General features: G+C 35.8%; 1 protein-coding gene across 1 annotated transcript in view; it reads left to right on the top strand.

Annotated features, from left to right (window-relative positions):
* Window positions 1-9,085: 9,085 nt before the first annotated feature.
* The window catches only part of LOC145247845 (polycystin-1-like protein 2), a 194,003-nt gene continuing 180,005 nt past the window's right edge, over window positions 9,086-23,083 (top strand). The window contains exons 1-3 of the mRNA XM_080109468.1: window positions 9,086-9,316; window positions 16,476-16,703; window positions 18,137-18,587. Of these exons, the coding sequence (XP_079965594.1) occupies window positions 9,086-9,316; window positions 16,476-16,703; window positions 18,137-18,587 (910 nt within the window). The remainder of the gene's footprint in view (window positions 9,317-16,475; window positions 16,704-18,136; window positions 18,588-23,083) is intronic.

Here is a 23,083-nt window from a genome sequence, read left to right as displayed (position 1 = left end):
ATGCCATATACAATTGAGTATATCATGTGTTTGTCAGTCACTTATAAACTCCAAAACAACATGCCGGAATAGCATGAAATTTGACATGAAGCATCCTTGAGATGTTGGAATAAGACAGACTAGACTACTACTACTACTACTACTACTACTACTACTACTACTACTACTACTACTACTACTACCTTCATGCGGTCCCTCCTGTAAGTACTTAATGCCTTTCTAGAAATAATTATGACTAGAAAAATATCGAGGAAACCAATGCCAACAATAGAATCTTCGGATTCATAAGATACGATGATGAGTGACGATTTGACTTCAAACAGTCTTTTCGATGGTGTTTTCGATTACTTTTTGAATTGATGCAAATTATTCGAAATTTAATGAAACGAATATAAAGTGTGTATTTTTTATTTTCCTTTGATGTAATGTAAGAATAGAAAGCCATTTTGGATTATTTTATTCAGCACTTGTGCACTAGTACTAAGGTATAATTTTTTTGGTTTTCAGTTGGGGTATTTGGAGAGTTCATAGCAGGGGCAGACAAATGCAATTTCAGGATCGACTCGAAAAATCTCCAAACATAAATGTATGTTTTTTTTGTTTTTTTTTTAAATAGATTTAAGAAAATTGTAATAACACAAAATACATATTTTTAAACACAAATTAGAGACAAAACAATTTTTTTAATAAAGCCAAAATTCTGAAATTTTCGAATGTGTGTTTTTTCTTTTTTTTTTTTGAGAAATTTTTTTTTACATATTTATTGAATTAAAATAAATAAAAGAAACTTGTAACACAAAATAATTTTCTGCCTCTGATATACGATTGTCTACCCTTGCTATGCCCTCTCCAAATATTCCAATTGAAAATAAAAGAGTTGTATCTTTGCACTAGTGTACAAGTGCCTCTTTTTTTTTATTTAAATTTAAAATTTTAAGTAATTTACAAAACAGAACAAATAATATAATGGTACTTTTATTTTCAGGTACATAGTGCGAACATTTCTGGTTACTTATTAAACCGTGCCGTGAAACTATGCGAGAAGCCAATTATCAGTGTCTTCATGACCGACATTGCTGACTGTAAGTACTCTTTCCTGTGCAGGTGAGACACAGATTATCTGGCAACTGATAGTCCGAAACTTCTTTTGATAAAAACAAAATCAAGAGAAGCAACGTGGTTTTCTCACTGCCTCGTTTCCTGGACGGTCAACAGATAGCCTAGTGTACAAACCAGCTATCAATTTGTTTAAACTGCACCTGCTGGTGTTAGTCTCCCTTTATTTTGCTTAATTGTTGCTGTAGGTAAATTCAAGCGGCATTGGTCTAAGTGATAACACTATGCAACAAATTTCAGGATAAAAAATACATGCCACGTAAGACCTGTTCCGAAGTATAAAAAGGTATCCTGACAAAATATGACTTTTATTTCTATAAATTAGGCACCGTTTTCATGTACTATAAATCATATTTTATTATTATTGGTTATGAATGAGAAACACAAAATTCCAGTAACTTGATTATGTAGTAGAGCTGACATCTATTTAATGTAACCGTCTTCAGCCTCAATCACCACCTTAATACAAGTCCGGAACTGGAACTTTGCCTTTTCCACCAGCGCCAGCAGGAGCTAGGCGAATACCCTGCAGATGGTTGCGATCAGGCTGACTTTGGTATTGTGGGAGGTCAGGTTGGTGATGTTGACGCATGACCAAACAAAGCGTATTCAAGTCCCGAAAGCAGGAAGGTCAGTGAGAAAAAGGTACAAACTCGTAGCACTTCTCCTGAAGCCAAGTCTGGGTCACTTTGGACTTGTGGGCTGGCACCAAGTACTGCTGCCACACCCAGAGTATGCCAGCAGCCACCTGTTTGCACCAGGAGATCACCACACTCTTTAGAACATTCAGGTACACTTTGGTATTGACGTTCAAGCCGACTTTGAAGATGTGAGGTGACATGATGTAACCCTCACTTGAAACCGCACCAAATACCATAACCGTGACCAAAAACTTCGTTGTCATCATCTTGGGCACGTCCCTGTTATTCATGGCAATTCAGCGATGCATTTTAAGGGTGCCGGCAATGGTCCTGTTGTCATAACTTGGATCGGCAGAGAGCATGAGTTGTACAGCGGCACATCTCTGATCTCGCTCGTTGAACATTGTGTAACTGTCAGACATGATAGAAAGCGTCTATCGCTCTTGGGATTTGTATACAACTGATATATACAACTAGTAGATTGTCTGCAAGAAAAAAACTAAAATAAAACCGGTTTTCATCAAACGGAAATGGAATCATATTGTCTTTTCTCATGGCGACAATTTTATCGTTCCACACTGTGTAAGGATTTCCATCCGATCATGGTTGACAGGACTAGAACAATTCAACCTCATGGATCAAATAAAAGGTTCAGTTTGAAAAGTTATTTTTAGATAAGACATGATAATTTGTATAATTTGAATTAATTCGACTACTGTTTTCATCGTGAGCCTTATTTTCACAACGTTTCAGCTGATGTAACCACCAATCATGTTCAGGTGTATCTTTGTAGAAGTAAGGAATTTGCACGCAATTTCGAACACTTTATTTTATCCACGTTCCGTCAGTCATAAAGTTTTTAGTAATTCGCCGATGTATTCTTAGTATCGCCTATATTGAAGATTGAACCTTCAACCTTAAGAAGAGTTTCACTTAGAATTGAATTTTACCTAGAACTTTATCTGTTACGTCACAAGTCCTTGCGGATGGAGGTTATATCGGCTGAAACGTCGTGAGAATAACACTCAAGATGAGAAAAATAGTACGTCATTCTAATATTAACTATCGTTGATATAAACAAAAATTATGTCAATATGAGATGTCAATGTCAAACTGTAAATCTTCTATGTGTTATACCTTTTCACTCTAGGCGGGTGAACTGGTTTTCCCATAAGGAGGAAGTTTCATGGGGATATACACTTGACAAGCAGTCCCCAGTCACATGTACAACCGGTATAATGTTGTCCGGAAATCAACACAAAGTAGATTAAGAATAGTAAAGAACTTAAACTTCTTGTTTTTTTTTGTTTTTGTTTTTTTTGTACAACGACATTTATTTCGTCATTCTCTCGTTACTGCTGTGATGTCCCTCACAAGATCGTCTTCACGAACGGCATAAACGCCTCTAACGTGATTTCGAACGTTATCCACGTCTCTAAGGTGATCTCCTTTTTAAAACCTTTATTTTTCCCTGCCAGTGACGTCATTTCGCATGAATTTCCATCTGAACATCCGTGTTATGTTACATTAGGTCAGTTAAGATGACGATATTAGGTTTTTGCATTTGTTTCAGGAAGGTATCGATGTTCTCCTACATACAGAGCCTGGTGTTCCCAAATGGTCACCTAACTGGTACTGATCAGGTTCAACGTTGCTTAACTTCGATGATCCAACGAGAACCAGTGTGTTAACGATATTATGCATTAATCAGGTCACAATTTTCCACAATTCTGGCTTCGGAGTTCCTTCTTGTTAGTATATAATACTGACAATTACTCTCTTGTGGATTCTGAACAGATCTAAAACATATAAATGAATGAAAACAATTAAAAAAAAAAAACAAAGTTTAACTGAACATATGAATACGCCCATAATAGAATGGTGTCAGTTTGATTGCTCTATCACATTTCCGTAGATCAGCATCCGGTAATGTTTATTGATTTATCAATACATCAGTTCGATGAGGCATGAAACTGTTTTTGCATGGCCAGTCTTGATCGATACAGACAGTGTACAGACTTCCTATCGTCGTTTACAGTATTGGCTTATAAGCATTAGATCAAATCTGGTACTACCTGCCTCCAATCGGAAAGTGGGCTTAGACCTGTTGAAATGCGAAGAAAAGGTGATTGCTTCAACAGATTCTTTTAAGATTATACTAGCCGTTCTTTAATTGTGCTAGCCATTATTGCAGTCCTAACGAGAGAATTAATGTCGAAACGTAGATCGATCCTCTTAGGGCCTTTTCAGTTGTTTATTTAATTATATATATATATATATATATATATATATATATATATATATATATATATATATATATATATATATATATATGTATGTGTGTGTGTGTGTATTATTGAAATAAGAATTTTCAAATTTTGTATTCAAATATACATATTAAAATAAAGTTCATTTAAAAAGCTCGCTGGTGAAATACGAGAGCTCTAATATTTCTTTAATATACAGACTCATTGTTATGCTCATTTCATAAAAGGTTCAGTTTTGTTTACTATACAAGCATACAATTGTTTCAGCCTATTACTGATATTTTTATATATAGTGCTCTGTATATATATATTTTTTTAATATTCTTACACCAGCGAGGATACTCATCAGCGCTAAATATGCATAAAAGACAAAATGACGTAAATCACATTAACTTATACATGACCAAAATGACGTAAATCACATTAACTTATACATTAACTTATACATGGCGACAGTCTGATATATTCACAAAAAAAACTTTCAAAATTGTGAACCCAGTCATAAAGTTACTCTTGATGCTATAGGCTAGGGCATTACTTCTAGGTTACCGGCAATTTTCAAGAGAATTAAGGGAAATTAAACACCTATAAATACCAAACGAGGGGCTAATACAGTAAGTATTCAGAGAAAGCATTCTAACAACCGGAAGTAGGAATGGTGCGCATTGCTAGTTTTATCTGTTTTTTTTTTTATTTTAATTCCACAGATGGCGCAACTTTAATTATCTTAAAGGGGCTTATATATAAATGTTACTAATTCTTTAATATTATTTAAATATTAATCATTATATATATATATATATATATATATATATATATATATATATATATATCACTGAAGTAAAGCAAGGTTAAGGCTGGCTAGTACCAGGTGCTGTATGTGCTTTCCGTTTATCTCAGCATTGTTTCCAGTCGTCCTGAACCTCCACTTGCCACTGGAATTTAGCAACGCTGACTCAAGAGAGGTGTGGTTGGAGATTGCGCAACTCTTGCCACAAAAATTCCATGCGCAATGGGTATCGAATCTGTTAAGACTGAAGGAAGCTACCATATATATATATAACTAAGAAAGAGCATCCTTATAGCACCAGGCATACAAAACAAAGACATTTTCATGTTTTTACATTTTTAGGTAAGCGTTGTATATAATAGTGTTTATGAATTTGAAATGACATTTTTGTCAGTTTCTCACACGAAATAACATTGTAGATGCGTCGATGCATCTTCATAAGAAGCTTTGTCCGCCCGTTGTTTGGTCCGTCCATCTGTCATTCTTAAGTTTGATAAAGCATTTTCACCAAACGTGCAGACTGGATGGACGCATGTATAAAATAACTAAAAAATCGATACAGAATTTCGAACTGAAGATGTCTGTGTTTCATCATTAATGACCGGATATAAGCCTCCTGAAAGTCTCAGTCCTCTTTGCACTCATCCGGCAACGGTTTGACTAGTGCTTTCTCTCCTCGATCTTTCCATCTTCCTTGACCCTCCTCACTTGATGTGGTGACAGTTTATGATGATTGTTATTATCATTATTAAAAGCATCCAAGGGTAGAGATTACTATGAAATAATAATAATAATAATAATAATAATGATAATAATAATAATAATAATAATAATAATAATAATAATAATAATAATAATAATAATAATAATAATAATCTGAACAATATACTGAAAAAGTTTCAAGTTGGGTACAGAGGCAAAAAATGAACCACCTCATGTACATGGACAACCTGAAACTTTTTGCAAGGACCGAAAAGGAGCTAGAAACACTACCAGAATCTTATGCTAGGATATCCTAATGAAGTTTGGTGTAGAAAAGTGCGCACTACTAGTTATAAGAAAGGGAAAACTGGAGACAACAGAAGACATGGAACTAACCAACCAAACGGAGATGAGGGCCCTAGAGGAACAACACGCCTATAAATACTTGGGAGTTCTGGAAGCGGACACCATCAAAGCAACAGAAATGAAAGAGAGAATCGGAAAGGAATATCTCAGGAGAACAAGAAAACTTTTAGAAACTAAATTATACAGTAGAAACCCCATAAAGGTTATAAATACATGGACAGTATCACTAGTAAGATTCTCAGAACTGTTCATAGGGTGGACTAAGAAAAACTGACACAGCTCGATCAGAAGACCAGGAAACTCATGACCATGCACAATGCACTACACCCAAAGGACGATGTTGACCGACTATAGAGTGAAAAGGAAAGAAGACTGTGTGCATGGCACAAAAAATACATAAGGCAAAATATGGAAAGGATAATCATGACAGCAAGAGAAAAAAATCAACAAAACAGAAAACAGAGAGACAAATGACAAAAGGAGAAAAGAAAAATGGGAAGAAAAACAACTATATGAAAGATTCATAAGGATGACAAAAGATGAAAATAATAAAAACACTTGGACATGGATGCGAAAAGGACACATAAGCAGAGAAACTGAATCTTTGATAACTGCAGCACAAGATAACTCGATAAGAACCAACCACATCAAAGCAAATATCGACAAAACACAAGAAAACAGCAAATGCAGACTCTGTGGACACAGAGACGAAACGATAAACCATATAGTAAGTAATGCGGCAAACTGGCCCAAAAAGGAATAGAAGAACAGACACGACCAAGTGGGAGGGGCAATACCCTGGGAATTATGCAAACAACTGCATTTCGAATGCACAGACAAATGGTACAAACATAAGCCGGCAACAGTATACTTGAAAATGAGAATCACAAAATTCTATAGGACATGGACATACAAACTGATAAACCTATCCAAGCAAGAAGACCGGATGTCATAATTATTAACAAGAAAGAAGTCTTGTGAAATCGTAGACTTTGCTGTTCCAGCCGACCACAGGGTAAATATCAAAGAAAAAGAGAAACAGAACAGAGGCACAGAGCTAGCCAGAGAGCTAAAAGAGATATAGAAGATGAAAAATATCAAAATAATACCTATAATAGTAGGAGTACTAGGAACAATCCCGAAAAACTTTGAAAAAAAAAAATGGGAAAAATTGGAATCAAAGGAATGACTGGAAAAATACAATGAGCAACTAATGAAAACAGCTGAAATTTTAAGGAAAACCCTTGAGTGTGGAAACTAACACACAGGAGCAACAAGCTCGAGCCAGACAAACTGCTGCAGAAGCAAAACATAAAGTGCTACATGGAACCAAAAACATTGAAGCCGCATATCTATAAGTTCTCTAACCCCACCCCATCCCCCGTTACCACATCACCGCCCCACCCCGAAAGAGTGAGTCCAAACAGCCAAGTAGAGTCAAGGAGGAAAGAAAGACCGAGGAGAGAGCACTGACCAGACCTCCATTGGATAAGTGCAAAGAGAACTAGGACCTCGGGGAGGCTTATTGCCACTCAAATTCCAGTGAAGACCAATAGCCGCTGCCAACGAGAAATCAATGGCCAGCAGCTGTTGCGATAATGCAAATTTATTTGCAAATACTATCGAAAGAGGTGGAGAGTACTGGAAATCTTGGGAAACTTTTTGTCACTCAACTTCCAGGGAACACCATATGCTGTTTTCAAGGAGAGATCTTTGATGACCTGTATGAAAGCTCCATTTGAGCCGATAATAATAATAATAATAATAATAATAATAATAATAATAATAATAATAATAATAATAATAATGATAATAATAATAATCCTTGAATGCGGAGAATAATACACATAAACCGCATGCGTGAGCCAGCCAAACTGCTGCAGAGGCAAAAAAAAGAAGAAGCGTCACAGGGAATGAAGAACACTGAAGCTGCATATCAACAAGTTCTACATCTGCATCACACATCCCCTCCCATTGTACCATCACCACCCCGCCCTAAAAAGTGTGATACCAAATAGCTGAGAAAGGTCAAGGAAGATTGAAAGACCGAGGAGAGAACACTGACCATACCTCCGCTGGACAAGCGTAAAGAGAACTGGGACCTTGAGGAGGTTTAGTGCCACTCAAATTCCAGTATAGACCAATGGCCGCTGCCAGCGAGAAATCGGTGGTGAGAGGCTGTTGCGATACCGCAAATTTATTTGCAAATGCTATCGAAGGGAGAGTGCTGGACGTCAGGGGAAACTTGTTGTCACTTAGCTTCCAGGGAAGACCACAGATTTTTCAATCAGATCTTTGCTGACTTGTGTGAAAGCTCCATATGAGCCAATAATAATAATAATAATAATAATAATAATAATAATAATAATAATAATAATAATAATAATAATTATTATTATTATTATTATTATTATTATTATTTTATTTTATCAAGACATTTTGTCTATTAAAACCAGGCAAAATTTATGACTCAGTGACTTTGAATGAATGCTTTATGCTAAAAACATACTTGAATATGGTAAAATTTGTGCCCATTTTAGCATTAAATACTAATCCCAAGAATTCTTAACTGTGCATCGAACGGATACTATAATACTTAGTTCGCTGACCTTATCAAAGCTTATGTCCATATTAAAATTTCAGCCAAATCAGCTCAGACGTTCTCAAAAAAACTTATTAAATGCGGCATTGTGGTAACAAATCCCTGCATGTGCATCGAGAGGATACCATAAAATTTAGTTCGCTGTACCTTATCATAAAATGCCTATACAAAATTTCTGTTAGATCGGATCAGTAGTTTCCAAGAACATTTCTAGAGTAAATGTGATATTGTAAGAACTAATCATATAAATCTTTAAATTTGCATCGAACAGATACAATAATACTTTGCCTGCTGCACCATATCAGAGTAAAGATTTGTACAAAATTTCAGCCAGATCAGTCCAGTAGTTTCCGAGAGAAAGTGTGAGTAGATATGGTATATGGATGACTAATCCCTATTAATTCCTCTTCCTATCGAACAGATACTACAATACTTAGTTGGCTGCACGTTACCATAGCAAAAGTTCATACAAAATTTCAGCCAGATCGACCAGTAGTTTTCGAGAAAATTCGCAACAGATAGACAGACAGACTAAGAGAAATATAATGTAGCATATTTCTTACACGTTTCCATTTAATGTATTTGTGCAGGCGGTGAGACCATGTTAGGACGACTGATGTCTGTGATCAACACAGAACAAATCGTTTTGGCCAAGGCGGGTTTCACCTGGGAAAACGTTCGTAAATACATGGAGAAAGATCAGATGTACGTAAATATGTCGATAATAGAAATTGCAATGCACAGATCGGAAATCGATGAGTTCGAGAGGTTTTACCTCCTCCAGAAAACCTACCTACTCTCTAACGTTGAAATCAACGAAAAACGAGAACAGGTAAGTTTGGGTGATTTTTTTTTTTGTTTTACGGCATATCAACGCTTTTCAGGTTATTTAATGCCGAATCCAGTGATTTTTAAGAACATTTTTTTAAAAAAAATATATTTGTTTTTTTCAAGTCGGTTTCTATTTAACCCATAGTTGGGACCCTAACAGGTACTACCACTCTGGGTCAGAGTGGACCTGGGAGCAATAAAAATTAATAAATTAAAGGGTGGCTCCACACTCCCCAAAGCCCACAAGCTGGGGCCTAACCATCGGATATAGTTTAAGGTCGTATCCAGGTCCGGGAACAGGTAAGTTCGTTATATTTAAAAAAAAATTTTTTTATTACATTTTCACCCCAAACAAGGCAAATTGCCACTTTGGTATAGGGGGATACTACCAGGGGCAGCAACTACCGGGGTACTATGTAGGGATTTGGGAAGCAAGATGTCAGTTCACGTTACACTTGAACTTCTGCACGTCAGTACTGTTGGGGAAGCAGGGGCCTGGAATGGAATTCCAAAGTCTGGCGGTTCTGGGGAAGAAACTATTGGAGTAGAAAGATCTTTTACATCTAGGGATCTCTACAGTGTGGGGTGAGATTTAGCAGCCTGTCGGGTTTGTCGAGGGTGCTCACGTCGTGGGGGCACAAGTGCTTGCAGTTCAGCAGAGGATTCACCACTAAAATACTTGTAGAACAGGCAGAGGGATGCAACATTTCGTCGATGGGACAGAGGCTGAAGCTTAAATGCCAGTTCAGGGCCTACCAGATTTGCGACTCTCTTTTGAACCCTGTCAAGGAGCGAGAGACTAGTAGCAGATGCACCAGCCGAAATGTGACAGCAATACTCCATACATGGGCGAATGGTGGCCTTATAGAAGTACAGGATACTTTCAGGTGTTAGTAGTTGTCTAGCACGGTAGAGAGAGCCCACCTTTCTTGCAGGGGCCCTGGAAATGCTTTCAATGTAATTGTTCCAACTCATGTTTCCTGTGAACGTTAGGCCAAGGAGTTTGAAAGATGTACTCTCAGATAAAGAGTCATTGGCCATTGCTATAGGTGGTAGAGAGGGTTTCTTGTAATTATTGAATGAAACTAGTTTAGTCTTGGCGGCATTGAACGTGACCATCCATTTTTGTCCCCCATTCCACTACTGAGTGGAGGTCATCCTCTAGTGTTTCTGCCATTTCTTTAGAAATGTGTTCATTCGTCTTCCTGTCGTGCATGTTATAGAGTGTAGTGTCATCAGCATATATACCCATCTCAGAGGCAATTTTGTCGGGGAGGTCATTTATGAATATCAGGAACAATAGAGGTCCAAGGATAGAACCCTGGGGCACTCCCGCATTTATATCATATTGTTTAGATGTACGACCGTCGAGGACAACCTGGATTTTTCTCTTATCTAAGAAGGATTTAATTATGTTAAGTATTCTACCAGTGATACTGTATGATCTACCTTTCCTGAGGAGACCCTCATGCCATACCCTAACAAAAGTCTTAGATATATCTAGAGCTACCGCTCTGCCCTTCACCACTTTGTCCAGTGAATGGTATATACGTTCAGAGATTAAAGTTAGGATGTCTGCTGTGGAACGGGCTTGTCTAAATCCATATTGTTTGTCAGTCAGAAGTTTAGCATCTGTAAGGTGATGAACTAGAGCATGGTTAATTAAGGTCTCAAATATTTTGGCAAAAAGTGGGAGGAGGCTAATGGGGCGATAATTTGATGGGTCTGTCCTTTCGACAGAATTCTTGAATACTGGTAACACAGAAGCAGTTTTCCAGCAGCCCGGAAAGCAAGCTTCATTAAGGCATTTGTTGTAGAGTTTGGAGAGAACTGGGGCTACTTCGGCTGAACATTTTTTTAATAGCACAGCTAGGATGAGATAGGGTCCACATGCTTTTGAAGTGTCAAGGTTTTTTATGATAGCATGCACCTGAGCAGGGGTGATTTTCAGATCGTCTAGCGTGGCGTCTGTCCGCATAGGAAAGTCAGGTAAGGGTGGTTGGAAGGGTCCAGTGTGGAGTTTGAGGCAAACCGACTGGCAAGCATGTTAGCCTTTTCGGTTGCTGAGGAGACAACCTCGTGATTGTTGGTTAGTGGGGGAATTGTTGATTGCCCATTATTTACTACACTGTTGTAGATTTTCCAGAAGTCACGAGTTTCTAGTTTTTGTGCTTCGATGCGTTTCTTAGTGGTTTCAGTAAATTCTCTCTTAGCTGTCACTATTTCTTTCTTAACATTATTTCTAGCTTCTATATACTTCAGTCTGTTTGAACTGGACTTATGTCAGTTAAATCTGCGGCATGCATGCTGCTTTTGAGCAATGGCAGTTGCGCAAGTCGAAGTAAACCATTGGAGAGAGTGGCGCTTACTACAAAATTTCCGCATCGGAACATGCGCTTCGATTGCAGTCTTGAACCAGTCAGTGGTCTCGTTTGCACACTGTTCAGCAGGGAGAGAAAAAATATTTCCCCATGGGGCATCTCTGATTAGTTCCCTGATGGCTTCCTAGTCAGCCTTTTTATAATATCTTGTTGTTTTGAGCACTTGCTCTTCAGTTTTGGCTCTAGAGTTTAGGGCGATTTCAACCATTATCACTGCATGATCAGCGTTCCCGAGTGGGCTATCGGCCTTCGTTATGCAATCATCGGGAACTGTGGTCAAAAACAGATCTAGGAGTGATGCGTGTTATATATATATATATATATATATATATATATATATATATATATATATATATATATATATATATATATATATATATATAATCGTTGAAATATTTGAAAATATACTTGTTGTAAAAATATTTCAACGACTTCTTTCGTTCTGAAAAAGAACAAAATCATACTTTTCACGACAAATATATTTTCAAATATTTTACTCGTATTTCATTTTAAAAAAAATTTTCATCCAAGAGAAGTTTGCCATGAAGACGAAATGTGGATGGACATATAACTTGGTTTGCTCCTTTTCTCTATCACGCCGGAATACTATTTACTTATATATATATATATATATATATATATATATATATATATATATATATATATATATATATATATAAACAAAGTTAACTTAAAAAATAGATTTTTTTTCAGAGAGAAAGGGCTAACTTATCTACATACATGAAGCTCTACCCGATTAAGAGAAGTAATTATGAAAAAAGTAGGTAGGCAGAAAATAATTGAAATTACATTAGAACTTTATTACATTATCATGTCAATAAGGGTGATGGTAATTATAATAAGGAAAAAGGAAATGTGGTACCTCTTTAGGCCATGGCATTTCAAACCTAAATGCTTCTCATCAGAAAAGGGGAAAACATTAGCATTATACAAGGGTAAGTGCAATGAAGACGACACCGATTTTAAATACATTTAGAGTTAGAAATCAAAAAGTTACGGGGGTAAATAATGAATGGCCTAAAGAGGTTTCCCTCACTCACTTCCGTTGCACTTATGGTAAAACCTTCATCTTTATTGCATTTTTGTATATATGTGCATATATATATATATATATATATATATATATATATATATATATATATATACAGGTTTATTTATGGTGTTTTTTAAATTTAATAAAAACCCTTCACAATTTGCTGATGAGGAAACCTTGTTTATTAAAAAACTATATGTAATAATTATTGTCCGTAACTTGATGTCTACCACAATAAAAACACTGTTTTCCGAAACGATCGTACAAATAATTGATTTTGTTGTTGTTCCTTCTTATGAAACGGATTTTTAATTTAATTATAATTTGATTTTTAAATTTTAAATTATCAATCACATTACTTAATATTGAATTAGCTCTAGGATATTTACCTATCGAGCTTATTATATATCTAAATTACAACGAGCACTTTTTCTTTCCTGTATTTTAATTAAACTAGTAATTTCACAATTACATTAAAATACACTCTGCTCTTTAGACTATTATTCTAATCTCCTTTATATATATATTGGTTCATGTTTTAATTTTTACCCTTGCAACAAACGTCTTCATAGCTCAGGCATTAACGTCGAAGGAAAAGTAAATCGTAAGCTAACGTTTTCGTTTCGATTATCGATGGTGGCGTACGAGTCATTTTTTTAAAAACTTGTTTAATCATTGCTATATAATAATAAATACGAAATATACATTAATCAAAATATTGATAGTATATATATATATATATATATATATATATATATATATATAAAATAAATGACAGAAGTCCATATTCTAAATTTTAAGATGTTGACCATCTTACAATTTATTCCTTTACGTACATTGACATGCACAATTCTTGACAGCACCTGTTTCGTAGCGCAAAACTATTCATTTAATTATTGTATCAATTATTGATTTAGCGCAAAAATATTCTGTCAAGAATTGTGCATGCCAACGCACTTAAAGGAATAAATTGTAAGATCGTCATCATCTTGCAATATGGAATACTGTTTTGTTGTATCACAACTCATCAGTGCGGCTAGACTAGTATCTTTCCCTTCCGTTGATTGAACCTACAACCATCGCATTGATAATCGGCAGTTCTAACCATCTGTGCTCGTAAACGTCCCCATTAAATGTCCATTAAATAAATATTCGCCCATCGCTTTTATCCTAAATCATCAGAAATACCTGTGTTTTGTATTTAATAGTCAACATAAATAGCATTCTATTAGGCTGCTGCTACCAGTACGAGCTGTTTGAAGATACCGACTTACTTACCTAAAGTGCACTAAACATTGTTTATTTTTCCTTTCTATTTGCAAAAACTCAATCATGTTCGGCAAAGGAAAAACAAAACCAACAATTTCCTCTTCCAAACAACTAACCCAAACATCAATATTTTGGCATTAAATAACTCCCCCAAAAGTTGATATGACGTAAAACAAAACCAAATCAAATACCACGAATAAATATTTGAAGATATAAAGAACTTAATAAAATAATAAAAATGTTTACTGAAATGATTGCATTAGGCAATGATTCGAAATGGGTTGATATGCCGTTAAACAAAAGACAGAAATATTTTAATAGATCGAAGGATATTTCGAAATAATCAGTAATTAAATTAGTCAATTGATTAAAGACAGGGATTAGACAAACATTTTCCCCATGATAAACGTAAAAATTAAGAAGGTAGCATGGTTTATGCGTTACAGCATAATCACATTCGATTGCGTCTTTTTCTCAATAGTAGTCAAGCAACTCTCTTCAAAGGGTTTTCCTCCCTCAGCTATAATCCCTCTCCAAGTGACTCCCTTTTTGGCATGTGACTCTATCAAGTCAGAGTCGACATCGCTCTTCTTGAAGTTGGTCTTTAAGAGATCCCTACAACACCTTTTCTGGCCATTTCGACTACGGTTTATTTCGCTAAGTTGGCCATAGAATATCTGCTTCGGGAGTTGGGAGTCTGGCATCGTTAAAACGTAATCATTTAATTGCCGTTAACCTTTGATGGCGATGCCTTCAACGTTAGTTGTATCGGCCTCCTAGAAGATGCTGATACGGTGCGGTAGTTTTATCAGTGGATGCGCAAAATGCTACGAATGCAACCTTGGTAGAACTTTTCTGTAGCCATTAGATGGCAACAATATGTCGTGCACGCCCCTTAGTAGAAGAACTTTGTAAATTGCCATCTTATTTTGTATGAATACCTTCATCCTGAAAAACATGTTTGAAGGCGGTCGTAAACAACGCCAACATAGTTTAGTTAGATATTATCTTCACCTGATAAAAGATGACTTCGAACGTATGCGAAATTGCTGACATTTCCGTAGTTTTCTCACGGATGTTGATAGCGGGAGCTTCTGGACTGACGTCAGGTCTAAGTTAGTGTAGAACCTGAGTCTGTCTGGTTTTGATGGCGAGACTGAAGTGAGTGTACACACAGTCTAAAGCATCAAGGATCTGTTGCGGACTTTAGCATAACGTATAATGGATTAGGTAAAATTCAGTTCTAAAAGAAAGTTTCTGAGGTTGAAGATTCAATCTTCAATGCGGGCGGTACTAAAAATACAATTGTAAATTATTTAATATGTAGTCATGGCTGACGGAATGAGAGCATGCTACCTCAGTAGATTAAATAAATATTCCCGAATCCCACAGAAAGATTCCTGAGTTTGACAAAAAAAAAAAAAAAAAAAAAAACCTGAAGACAGCCAGTCGTAGGAATTATGATAAATAATAACTGGAGGTTGAAGGTTCAATCCTCGCTACAAGCGATACTAAGAATACAAACAATACTCATTTAATAATATCCGGTCATAATGACGGAACAAAGACAATCTTCAGTTCGAAATTCTGTATTGATATTTGAGTTAAACATAATATTCCCGCGTTCAAGATAATAAGAGTTGCTTAAGACTTATACCTCATGGCTGATGGAACGAAGACAAACTACCACCGTACAGATTCTCGAGTTCGACAAGATCAACTTTAATAAAGTGGCAAGTTACATCGGCAAAAGTGGGTTGAGAATAACATTCAAGATGAGAACAGTAACCTGAATAATATAATAATAAAAACTAGCAGGACGCGTGGAAATTCCACGAGATGAGAAATATATTTTATCAACAAGTATGCTTTCATAAAACTGATGTTTTTCTGGATAGCGCAAAAAAAAAAGAAAAAGTTTTTAGTTAGAAAAACGAATAACAACAACTACAAATTTATTAATATGTCTATGAAAATAGTGCCCATTTTATTTTAAATAAAGAACTGAGATAAATTACAAAGCACTAATAAATACTCAGGAAATAATATTGTGCTACATAGTTCAATACAAATAATAAAATCACATTGTAGAAGACAATCTTTAATTTACTTTTTCAGTAATCATCTCTCGGCAGACAATGTTGTTCTTTTTGCCCTGTTTCTTTTGAATGTTTCCTTTTTTACATAATGTTTCGCTGACTTCTTTCTTTAGCGAAGAATCGTTGCAAGTTGAAGGTACTACGAGTTCTTTTCTTACATCATAAAAACAATGATCATATATTATAATAATATTCGAAAACCTGGCTACATCAAAGGAAGCTCGCATTCATATTCTTGTCCAGGGTTACCAGGTTAGGCTTTTTAAAGCTAGATTTCGCGAGATTTGCGTACGAATATTATTTAGATTATTGATCCCCATCTTTCCTTTTTTTAATTCTTTTCTTCATCTTCTTCAGGCGGAAAGGTTGAGTGACACTCTCGTGGACGTTCATCTTCGTTACTTGAAGGAGGTCATCAAAACCATCAGTGTTAGTGGTCGCCAAAGCAAATCGAAGGCTGGGACATTTGTTTGTGCCAAAAAGACCGCCGGAACAAAACACGTAGGCGCAATTGGATGTGGACAGTTGGATGTCCATGTCGGAAACGATGATTCATCGACATCGCAAAATCTTTCAGATATTCAGGTATGCCATTTACGGAACTTTCCATAAACTACAACCAGAGTATAGAATAAAGTACACCCCCACAACTCGTATAAATGACATGATTGTATTGTTGGCATTAGTTCTCCCGATAACTCTCTAATCAGGATACTTGCTAGAAAGACACTCGATACTCTCTTGTGTGAGTAATTTTCTAACACGATAGCAGCCTTGGCAATGTTTTCAATGCCTTTGTTCAAAGTCCTAACTCTTCTATTGAAAAAATAGAGGATATAGGCGCGAGTTTCGTCTATAATAAAACGGTTGCTTAATGTAATTTCTTTCCTTAAGAAAAATGACAGCCTTTCACTTTTGTCCGCTGAAGAAGATAGTTACTGACTAAATCCCAGAGGAAAGCATCTATGTAAAGACACACACACACACACACACACACACACACACACACACACACACAGACACACACATATATATATATATATATATATATATATATATATATATATATAACTTTTTAACGATACAAAACTTATATAGCTCTTTAAAAATAATACATGGAAAACCCTAAGGGCCCCTTCTACTAATAAACTCATCAGTAGTTAATCGTTGATAGCACAGAAATGCAAAAAAAAAAAAACAAAAAAAAACAAGCCAATTAAATTGTCACGAAAGATCAAGTAAAATTATAGATATACATTTATATAAATGTAATGTGGAAGAGTGCTATTGAGACACCGTCAATAATATAGAAAACTTAAAAATCTACACGGAATGTTACCTCGATGACTGTCCGAATGCGTCACCAATTTCAGTTAGTTAGAAAGTAAGTTAATAATTAATAAACTCTTAGCGAACGTGTCCTTGTGTGATCTTTCTTCATGAAAAGAAGCTTATGTGTTTAGCAACCACTAGACGAAGCATCGACGATGAAGAAAAGTGGCGACGTGAGACAAGCACGTACAAAAAAATCACATAAAAATGTTGCCATATTCGAATTGAAAGAGAGAGAGAGAGTGATTCTTTTGTTTTAACGGCTTTTTTTTGTCTCATTAGCATGACTTCCACAAAGAAACTGATTTGAAACCTTTGTTTCTTCCAACTCGAAAAACGTGATGTCAATCGTCATGTTTTGTCTATGTTTTTTGACCTGTTGCCCTCAGTCTCATTTTTATGTCACTCATCTCTGTAGATCTGGGTTATTATCATGCACTCAGTATGAGCCTTGTCAAAATTCTCTCTAGCTTACTTAATCGCCATTGACATATAAGAAAATACTTGTTGCACCGTCTTCTAAAGTAATCACAATCTGCTTTTTCTACAGACTCTTTCTAATCCTCTCATAGTCTTTTTCATCGTCCAAATGAAACTCTCAATGAGCCTTATTCTTTGGTCTTTATAAGCGGTGATCCATTAGTATATGTAAAAAGCCTAATATTCATTTTCTTTTCTTACTTTAGGCATTGTCGACCAATGAGAAGCTGTTTACGTACGACAAGAACATGCGATCCTCGTTAATATCTCAACCGACAATGATCCTGAAGATGGGAAACTCCGAGAAAAATCGATCTTTCTCCGTAGCATTCAGCAAGTCGACCCAGACGCCAGTCGCGGCGACCCCAAAGTTCATCATCGGCGATCAGACCCGCCTCTTCTATCACATGTTTCTATACAGATCCAAGACGGACTTGGCCTGTGTCCGAATAACACCGCAAATCGCCACGCCGTTGAAGCTTGGATACGAGGCATACTTCCGACTTTTGGAGACGCCGAATAACGACACATTTCATTATAGAACGGCGTTTTCTAGGGAAAACTTTACCGGTACTCATTACCAGTTTTGCGTCCCTTCTGGAGTTTTTAAAACTAACGGATCTTTGTACGTTGGATTCCGCCCGTTCTTTGTATCAGGTAGGGAGAAAATTATTGTTATTCGACCAATTTGTGTTGCGTTTACGCATTTTCAGTTTTTTAGAATTTTTTTTTTTTTTTCCAATTTTCACTTTCGAATTCTTTTGGAAAACGCGAAATAAGTTGATAGGTATTTTTTCTCTTTTTTTTTTAAAAGGTAGTTGTGGGTAGTTAGGGTTAGGGTTAGGGTTAGGGTTAGCTAGTAAGTCAGTAATAAAGAATAAAATAAAGTCAGTTAATTATGGCATTCAATTTTGCATAAAATTTAAGTGTGTTTTAGGTGTGCCAATTTTGGGGAAATACGTTTGGGAAGATCCTGTTTTATAGGAGATCTTTTTAGCGAAAACTGTTTTTAGGCTTGTATTTAAATCTGTGACAGCAAGAAAACATGTTAGATGATAAACATAAGAAAAATAATGAATTCAAAAACATAAATACTTAAGGAGAGTTCCTTATAGGCTCCGAAACAGCAAATTCCATACAAAGCTAATTTATATATCTGGCAGTGTTCTTGGATAGGTTTTGTACAGACATTCATCCGAAAACTATCGAAAATCGAAAAAAATCCGATCTTAAAAATAGCTTTTCTCATAAAAATATTTTACATGCAAATAGTTTACATTACACCTGCCAAGGGAGATAATAAAATCATAGGAAATCATTTCTTCTTAAAAAAGAAAAATAGATTCATCATAACCTGTAGATATAGCTTAGTGGTAGAATGATCCCCTGTTCAAGCCCGATGTACCTCACCATTTTATTTTAATTTTTTCTTATTAATGAGTTCAATTTACGATAAAAGAAAAAGTACCATTTAATATCGCCGCAAATTATTTCTTCATTTGCATATTTTAAAACTAAACATTAATCAGAAGTGACTTTTCCAATGCATTCATCGTCAAGCCCAAATACCAGCTGACGTGATATTTTTTCCCCTTTGTTGTCCCCCTTTGTGGCCTTGCTAAGCCACTAATATGTATGTATGTTTAAAATAGAAGTTTACATCAACAGGAAAACAGAATATTTGTTAACATTTCTAGAGTGCTTGTAAAACACGTGTGATTCTTTGGTTGAGATATCGAAGAAGGCTGAGGCGATAATTTGAGAACCGTGAATTTTCCACGGGTCTGAAAATCGTAATCCAAATTTCACTACATTATACAATTATATTTGATTAAAAGGTCTTTAGAAGAGTAAATGTTCATTTGTTTTCATGGTAGAAAGAAAGTTCAGTGAGAAAAGTTAGGAATATTTCAATGAATAAGTTAATATAGCAGTTTTTGATTAGCAGGCGATAATGAGAAAAGTTAATTAATTGTGTGCATGTGTGTTCATTAATATCTGCTTGTGTGTGCTTATGACTGTGCATGCATGAGTTAAGATTGCAGTCAAAGCCCGACAAAGGAGTAACGGTTTCTCAGGCAGGTTATGTTGTGGATTTTGACTCAATTGTTTATTGAAGAAAAAATCTGTCTTTTTATAGCATCCAGGATGAATGAAAACGGCGATATTTATAAATCCATAACAATGCATCCGATTAGTTTATTATTATTATTATTATTATTATTATTATTATTATTATTATTATTATTATTATTATTATTATTATTATTAATTCAGGCGAGTGTATGCGCAGAAATGTATGCGTAGAAACCGTTTTAAATATTTTCGGTTTAGATACCAAAGAGTAAATTTAGCTCGCTCTATGTTCATTGCATTTTCACCAGCATCTGAATCCAGTTCGTTCCACGGAAATACTTTCACTTAGGGACGTTGGCAACCTTCACGTGGTCCCTCTCGTAAGTATCTTTCTAGATATAAATCTTAATAGAAAGATATCGGGGAAACAAATGCCAACAAAATTATCATGAATTATGATTAACAACTTTTCACCAGCAAATTATTTACTGAGTCTACTACTAAATTGTATATGCGCACACGTATGGAATCATTATTAAACCTATATACACACACACACACCCACACCCACACACGGATACATTGATACATATATACACAGATATGCACGCACACACACATACGTGCGTGCACACATACACACACAGACACGCACGCACACACGCATACACACGCTCTCACACATGAACCCATTCGCTCACATACGCACACGCACACACACAAGCACACGCACACACACAAACACACACAAACACACATACGGACTCACACGCACACAAACGCACTCACACACACACAGGCATACACACGCTCTCACACACGAACACACGAACATACTCGCTGACATGCGCACACGCACACACACAAGCATACGCACACATGAAGACACACACGCTCACACACACGCGTACACACACGTACGCACACACACATACACATACGCGCACGCGCACACACGCGCACACACATACATGCACCTACGCACACACACATATACACATACCTACGCACACACATACATGTACAGAATTCTTTATAATGATGATTACTATGCCGATGCGAATAATGACAAGGATGATATCGATCTCTTCCGATAGTCGTATAATAATTATATTCAATAATGCAAAGAAAGAATATATTCTTCCTCGAATAAAATTATCGATTACCAAACTTGTAAGCTTATCAATGGGAGGATAGTAAGTATTACTGAACTTAAAATAATTACAAAAAGAAAATTAGATAAAAAGGTTATTTTTAACATGTGTCCATTCAAACTGCGCGTTTATTTTGTTGCCATTTAACGCGATTGACAGACAAGGCCTCTCATCGTGATAGATGGACGCATTAAAACGCTAGATCAAGCTAAAAACGTTTTATTTATTAAATGTAACAGATTGACGATTAGGTCTGAGTGTTTTGTTTTACGGCATATCAATCCTTTTCTGGTTATTTAATGATAAATCTGGTAATTTTGGGGAAAAGTTACGATTCAAATTCTTTATATCTGCAAATATTTATTAATTTTGTTTAATCTGGTTATTTTGTTTTACGGCATATCAACCTTTTATGGTTATTTAGTGTCGAATCCAGTAATTTTGGAAAGAAAATGCTTCAAGTTCTTTATATCTAGAAATATTAATTCATAGTGTTTAGTTTGGTTGTTTTGGCGTTAAAGAACATGATTGAATTTTGTAAATGGAAAGGAAAGAACAATACCATCAATGTTCTTTGCATTTTAGGTCAAGATGCCGATATCTTCAGACAGCCTAATCAAGTACCACCAAATTACACACTGGCAAAAATACTATTTGAAACTTAAGTGTTACAGACAAAATAAATAGAAATTGAATGATTAGACGTGACAAAGAAAATGCAATTTAAAACTTAAATGTGATAAACAAAACGAGAGAAAATTTGTAATTTAAGCCTGAAAAAAGAAAGAAAGAAAAATATTATTTTAATTAAGTGTAACTATTTATTTGCCTCTCTTACGCTGTGGCGTGGTGTTCATATATACGTCGTGTGATTGTGTGTGACGTGTTACTAAATGTCTATATAGTGGTTTCTTCACTGTCTGAACCCTAACCGGGCACCTGTTGCAGTCTATTTATGTTTCGTGATCGTCTAAATGTTTTGCGCGCGAGTGGGTCAGACAGTTACATAAACACATATATGTATTTCGACATACGTCATCAACTTTTCAACTGCGTCGTTGGTCTTTTGTTCCACTTGAAATTTCATCTGTTCTTGGATGCAAGCTGGAACATGTGGAGAAATGCATTTAAATTCCAAGACGATGGTTGGTTTTATATAGTTTTTATTATCGCCCAGGTGTCGATCGCAGAAGAATGGGAAGTGAATATCTTTGCTTGGTATTGTTTGCTTGGGTGGTCTCTATTCTAGTCTCCAATTTTGAGATACGTCAGTTCCCTCCCCGGTGAGAGTGAGGAACGACCTGTTAAACCGTCCGCTCTGTTTGACGTCCTCTTTCCAACTCATCTATTTTCTCCTAACTAGAACACGTGATAACAGGCACGTACTTCCAGTCAGTTGACCATACACTCTTCCGGTGCTACTTGTCCAATTTACACCTGAATATGTTTTGACAACTTTTATAATAACATAGCTTCACATCTCCAATGTTTTTTTTTACTTCCAATTAGACAGACAGATAGATCGATAAATAGATAGATAGATATATTGATAAACAGATACAAATATAGATAGCTAGATCGATAGATAACAGCTAATTTCTCTTCTGTTTCCCAACTATGTAATACCTCCCCACGAGGGCAGGTTAGACATTTTTTAATGTGCGGAAAAATCAAGCTCCCTATAAAAGGACATTCTGGATAGGAACAAAAATAAAGATGGTCTCAGTTATAAAGGAATTTTCTTTCACTGACCGAGGACAGAAAATGTGAAGTGTAATACCAGAACAGATACTACACTGTGTTCATTATATATTTCGACGGAAACCGTCATCTTCAGTATGTCGTTTTTTTTTTTTTGTTTTTTTTTTTGCCATGTTTTTGCTGGAGCAAAGAATTAGCCGTTTGTTGTTTCTACAGTAGTTT

The sequence above is a fragment of the Euprymna scolopes genome, chromosome 26 (assembly GCF_053919585.1).
Source record: "Euprymna scolopes isolate OS-2025 chromosome 26, ASM5391958v1, whole genome shotgun sequence".
In the NCBI taxonomy this organism is placed as follows: Eukaryota; Metazoa; Mollusca; class Cephalopoda; order Sepiida; family Sepiolidae; genus Euprymna; species Euprymna scolopes.
The sequence above is the reverse complement of the archived record's forward strand: the minus strand, read 5'-3'. Positions and strand labels throughout refer to the sequence as shown.